The following is a 6,313-nucleotide window of genomic DNA, read 5'->3' as shown; positions in this document are numbered from 1 at the left end:
AACATTGGCACAGATTTGTCTGACTGGCAAAGTGAGAGACCAAAGTGTTCGTTTACATTGTTACGTGGTATCAGTGAGGAAGGAACCTGATAAAGGGAGGTATAAATGGGCTCTTCTGTTTGAGATTGATCACGGGACTATGTGTAATGGTGGTGTCTACTTCATACCATCCCGTTACAGCGCATCAGTGGAGTACATATACACAGATGGTGACCCTGAGTGTGTTAAGTCCTTAAGTAATTGATCTCGGCACTTATCTCAAGAATTCTTATCTCTCTCTTTCTCTCTGCCATTAACCTTCTTTGGGTTGAAAGGGGTGGAGGATGGTTGAGGGTGGGTGAGTTTGGTGAGAACTTGCTTCTGTGCATCAAGGCACTGGGGACTAGAGTGTAGGGTGCTCTTGCTTGGAGGCCAAACCCATTCTACACTTGTCCATTTTCATAGCAGTGATTGGTCATTAATTAGAAGCTAAGTCTGAATAATATTGCCAAATCAAGGGTTGTTCTGCAGCACAGGCCCATTCCCTGAGATAAGCTTAGTGGAAACCATTTCCCGTGTGTCACCCCTCCTGCCTAGTGGTGCGAATGGCCACAGGGTTTGGGGTCCGAGTGCGTGTTTCCGCAGGCGCATAAAGCAGGCTGTGCCGCCGCACAGGTTTTGGCTCCAGGTGGTTTTGGATTCCCGCAGCTGCAGAAAGTCTGCTTTTCCTTTGGACATTGGCTGGACCCTGTAGATCTGTCTCTTGTCGGTTCCTTCCACTTGCAGGGCATGGAATCCACTGGCCTGGACTGTCTGCTTGACTCTGCTGACGATTCCCTGCACGTGCAGGAGCTAGAATCCACTGGCTGCTGGGCCTTTAGTTTTGCACAAGGCTCGTCAGCTTTTTTTTCTTCTTTTGGCTTTGCACCTTTGTCCTTTTCTGATTTTGGCTCTGTGCACGCACCCTGCACAGGCTTATCGTGCTGCTGGTCTTTTTCCTCCTTGCACTTTGGTTTCTCACAGGTGTCTTCTGCCTTTTTGGCTTTCTCCTTCTCCTCTTTCTCTTTTTCCTCTTCTGATTTTGGTTTCTCACAGGTGTCTTCCTCCTTTTTGGCTTTCTCCTTCTCCTCCTCTTTTTCCTCTTCTGATTTTGGCTTTTCGCAGGTTTCTTCCGCCGCTTTGGCTTTTTCTTTCTCCTCTTCTGATTTTGGCTTTTCACAACTTTCGTCCTCTTTCTTCTCCTCCGCTGGTGCTTCCTCTTTCTTCTGCTCAGCTGGTGCTTCCTCTTTCTTCTCCTCCGCCGGTGCTTCCTCCTTCTTCAGCTCAGCCGGTGCTTCCTCTTTCTTCTCCTCTGCTGGCGGTGCCTCCTCTGGGGCTTCTGCAGGGGGTGCCTCCTCCCTAACTTCAGCGGGCGGTGCCTCCTCTGGGGCTTCAGCAGGCGGTGCTTCCTCCGGGGCTTCAGCCGGTGGTGCTTCCTCCGGTGCTTCAGCTGGTGGTGCTTCCTCTGGGGCTTCAGCAGGAGGTGCTTCCTCTGGGGCTTCAGCAGGTGGTGCTTCCTCCGGGGCTTCAGCGGGCGGTGCTTCCTCTGGGGCTTCAGCGGGCGGTGCTTCCTCCGGGGCTTCAGCGGGTGGTGCTTCCTCCGGGGCTTCAGCGGGCGGTGCTTCCTCCTGGGCTTCAGCAGGTGGTTCTTCCTCTGGGGCTTCAGCGGGCGGTGCTTCCTCTGGGGCTTCAGCGGGCGGTTCTTCCTCTGGGGCTTCAGCGGGCGGTTCTTCCTCTGGGGCTTCAGCGGGCGGTGCTTCCTCTGGGGCTTCAGCGGGCGGTTCTTCCTCTGGGGCTTCTGCTGGCGGTGCTTCCTCCGGGGCTTCCGCAGGCGGTGCTTCCTCCGCAGCTTCTGCGGGAGTCGCAGGCTGCTCGTCCTCCATTTCCACAGGAGCTGGTTGGCTTACAGCTGACACAGATCTTCATGTGTGAACATGAGCAGTGGGTGCTGGCAACTTGATGGACCGTGGGGCATCACAATGAAGCTTAGTCCTTTTGTCACCTGATGTACACCTTGTTCTGACTGCAGCAGGGAGTCACAGGCCTGCAGGGGAGGGCTGGGGGTGGTTGGTGGTGGGGAATTGATGTAACTCCTCCAATTTACGGACGCAGAGGCCTGGCTTAGTGACCCTGCCACCCTGCTGAGAGTAGCTCAAAGCACAAAAGTAGGGGCTAGGAATTGGAACCTCCCGATGCTCACTAGGTGATGGTTTATTGCATAGCAGCAGCATCACACACAACTTTGTTGCTGGTTCCTTAGCAACCTTCTCTCCTGTTTCTCTGACTCTGACACATCATCGACACTCACTTTTGCATGAATTTAACCATTGTGGCTTCCCTCTGTTATTGTGGATGGCGTAATATGCGTTGGGTCATCTGTCGTGCGTTCTAACCTGGTTGTGTGGAACCTGGTCACGGGTATAGGTTGAGAGGCGGTAGATTTAAAACTGAGATGAGGGGGAGCTACTTCTCACAGAGGGTGGTGAATTTGTGGAACTCGCTGCCCCAGAGCGCGGTGGAGTCTGAATCATTGAATGAGTTCAAGAGGGAGATGGACATATTTTTAATAGAAAACAGGATAAAAGATGTGGGGAACAGGTGGGGAGGTGGATTTGAGACCAGGGAGAGATCAGCCATGATCTGATTGAATTCCAGAGCAGGCTCAAAGAGCTGAATTTGCCTACTTGAAGTTTTGATAAGTTTGAAGTTAATAAAGTGTGTTTACTTATTAGTCACAAGTAAAGCTTATATTAACACTTCAATGAAGTTACTGTAAAATTCCCTGAGTCGCCACACTCCGGCACCTGTTCGGGTCAACGCACCCCAACCAGCACGTCTTTCAGAATGTGGGAGGAAACTGGAACATCTGGAGGAAAGCCACGCAGACACGGAGACAATGTGCAGATTCTTCACAGACAGTGACCCAAGCCGGGAATCGAACGCAGGTCCCTGGTGCTGTGAGGTAGCAGCGCTGACCACTGTGCCACCATGCCCCCCTTCTGCCCCTAATTCCTACGTTCTGATTGCAGAGCTGCATGGCTGTCTACAGAACGAGCAAGGACAAGTTGTCTAATTTTATATTGTGCCTGCCCAGTCCTGCTCGTTTGTTTTTTTTTGTCCTTTGCTGCCTTTATGTGCGTGAAGGAAACAGAGTTCCTGTCTGAGAGTGTTCCCCAGGTAACTCTTCCTTGTGTATGTTCACCACAGCCTGTGAGCATGCACAGTTCCTTCAACCTTAATCCCAGTCTACCACTCAGGTTAGCATCCCAAATTTAGGTTGTGCGTACATGACCATCTTACAGGCTTTATCATCACCCGTACCTTCGGGGTAACCTCCAGGACCAGTATGGAGAATCACTGATTGACCTCCTTGTAGGATTCATAGACTACCAGCTTCCTGGCGATTGGTAATTATTTTGATTTGATTTGATTTATTATTGTCTCATGTATTAGTGTATAGTGAAAACTATTGTTTCTTGTCCCCTATACAGACAAAGCATACCATACCTCAAGAAGGAAAGGAAAGAGTGCAGAATGTAGTGTTACAGTCTTAGATAGGGTGTAGAGAAAGATCGACTCAGTGCGAGGTAGGTCCATTCAAAAGTCTGACAGCAGCAAGAAAGAGCCTGTTCTTGAGTCAGTTGGTACGTGACCTCAGACTTCTGTATCTTTATCCGAATGGAAGAAGGTGGAAGAGAGGATGTGTGGGGTCCTTAATTATGCTGGCTGCTTTTCCCGAGACAGCGGGAAGTGTAGGCAGACCCAATGAGTGGGAAACTGGTTTGCATGATGGATTGGGCTGCATTCACGTCCTTTTGTAGCTTCTTGCGGTCTTGAGCAGAGCAGGAGCCATACCAAGCTGTGATACAACCAGAAAGAATGCTTGCCTACCAGGCATTACCCCACCAGGTGGGGCTTGTATAGTGGGCCCTGTACAAAGCAGGCCCTTGAGTGGGTCCAGTGTTGCATCATCCGGGTAAGAACCTGTTTGATGTTCACCACAGGCTTGAGATTTTGCTTTGCTTTATCTTGTGTAATAAAGCATTGTTCCTTTACGGCTAACTCCTATTATAACGTTCTACACATCCACTCCGTCTGAGCTGGCTTCTGATGATGAATGCTTTGGTTCCAGGCACCTCTATTCCTTGAAGAATTTTGAAATTTCTCCTCTTGTTTCTTGGCTCTGGTGTTCTGATGTTCTGTCTCATGCGGAGTCTGTCCAGAAGACTGGATAAGTAGCCCATGCCTGACTGGAGGGTAGATATTATCATGACTTTGTGTGGAGTAAATTTTGTTGTAAGTTTCAAGCCTTGTTTTCCCTGTTGCCTCTTGTGGAAACAGGCAGATGCTGACCGCTGCCCTGGCAATTCTATTCGCCACCTCACTGTTAAATGTAGACATTTCTTTCGGGCGTTCCGCTGGCACAGTGGTTAGCACTGCTGCCTCACAGCCCCAGGGACCCGGGTTTGATTCCCGGCCTCGAATCACTATCTGCGTGGAGTTTGCACGTTCTTTCCCTGTTAGCGTGGGTTTCCTCCAGGTACTCCGGTTTCCTCCCACAGATTAAAGTTAAAGTTTATTTATTAGTCACAAGTAGGCTTACATTCACACTGCAATGAAATTCCTGTGAGAATCCCCTAGCGTTACGCTCCGGCGCCTGTTTGGGTATACTGAGGGAGAATTTATCACAACCAACTCACCTAACCTGCACTTCTTTTGGGGGGAAATCGGAGCAGGTTAGGTGGATTAGCTGTGCTAAATTGTCCTTTAGTGTCAGGGGGACTACCTAGGTAAATGCATGAGGATATGGGGATAGGGCCTGGATGGGATTGTGATCGGTGCAGGCTCAATGGACTGGGTGGCCTCCTTCTGTGCTGTAGGATTCTATGATTCTTCCCAGAAAGGTGAAGTTATCTAGAACTTTTAGGGCATTGATAGTTACAGAGGGTAGATCCGAATTTGGTAATAATTGGTGGTGTATCTCTGTATTCCTTAAACCCAGAGTTGGTTTTGAAAAACAGCCCAGGATCCTTTGAAGACCTGCTCTCAGTGACACAAGGGCACAGTCATCAACACCCTGCTTCATGTTACTGTGGGATATCATGTACCTTAGACATATTTATACATTTTTGGTTATGAAGAAGTGAAAATTAAGGGAGAAGTAATTGCGGTGTTAAAATTATGAATCGTTTCGATAGTCTGTTGATACCGTGCCTTTAAGAAATGTACCTTAATCATGTTTCTCTGCAGGATGTTTTGTTGGCACTGTGTTGACTGTAGCCGGTGTCCTTTATTGTTACTGAGGCAGTATAATTGATACCATGTTTGATTTTAATCTGAACTAATGCAGTGTTCTGTGCTTTTAATGGTCCCTTGAGATTGTTGAGTAGAACTTGATTTGGAAATAATTGACAGGTCAGGGGATATGCATACCATGTTGATTTTTATCTGAACTAATGCAGTGTCCTGTGCTTTTAATGTTCCCTTGGGATAGCTGAGTAGATCTTGATTTGGGAATAATTGATGGATCAGGTAATATGCCTGGGGACAGCTATTTTTTCAAAGCATTTCAGTTTGTTTCATTTTCAGGAGTTAAGAGGAACAACAGCAGTTTTCTTTCCCCTCTCTGGAATCTGAAGACTGGAAGTCACCAGAGATTAAGTTTACCTCTCTGATGTTTGGCTGTGTTGAGGAGATATCCTTCTCTTCAAACAGCTGGCTTAGATTTATGTCCATAGATGTTACAAAACTGAAAATGCAGCATCATGTGGGCATACTTGTTTTGTGCTAAGTCTGCAGAAGTGTATATGTCTGTGGGATTGTGTTTAACTTGGAACAACAAAGATAGCTAGCTGTTAGGAGTTATACTGTGTCATGTTTGACTCTTATAATTGGTAAAAGTTATGCTAATTCTTTTTGCTATATTTTAAATAAACTTTGATAAAAGCTTCCTAGTGGGTAACTTAAATCATACCTGGAATGAAAGACCTTATGCTTCCAAAGCCAAAATCAAATGTAAAACTTAGAGTCTAGGCTAACTTCATTAAACCAATGCCCTCCATACCAGACAACATCCTGGTAAATCTTTTCTGTACTCTCTCCAAAGTCTCCACATTCCTTTGGAAGTGTGGCAACCAGAATTGAACATTATATTCCAAGTTGTGGCCTAACTAAGGTTCTATAAAGCTGCAACATGACTTGCCAATTTTTAAACTCAATGCCCTGGCCAATGAAAGCAAGCATGCTGTATGCCTTCTTGATACCTTCTCCATCTGCGTTGCCACTTTCAGTGACC

At 47.6% G+C, this 6,313-nt stretch overlaps 1 protein-coding gene across 1 annotated transcript; it reads right to left on the bottom strand.

Moving 5' to 3' along the window:
* Positions 1–325: 325 nt before the first annotated feature.
* LOC145361106 (uncharacterized) lies at positions 326–1,901 on the bottom strand. Its single transcript, XM_080216697.1, has one exon. The coding sequence runs from the start codon at positions 1,899–1,901 to the stop codon at positions 573–575; it is 1,329 nt and encodes a 442-aa protein (XP_080072823.1). The 3' UTR covers positions 326–572.
* Between the last annotated feature and the right edge of the window lie 4,412 nt (positions 1,902–6,313).

This window comes from Carcharhinus amblyrhynchos, chromosome 33 (assembly GCF_965287045.1).
Source record: "Carcharhinus amblyrhynchos chromosome 33, sCarAmb.v2.hapA, whole genome shotgun sequence".
In the NCBI taxonomy this organism is placed as follows: domain Eukaryota; kingdom Metazoa; phylum Chordata; class Chondrichthyes; order Carcharhiniformes; family Carcharhinidae; genus Carcharhinus; species Carcharhinus amblyrhynchos.
The sequence above is the reverse complement of the archived record's forward strand: the minus strand, read 5'-3'. Positions and strand labels throughout refer to the sequence as shown.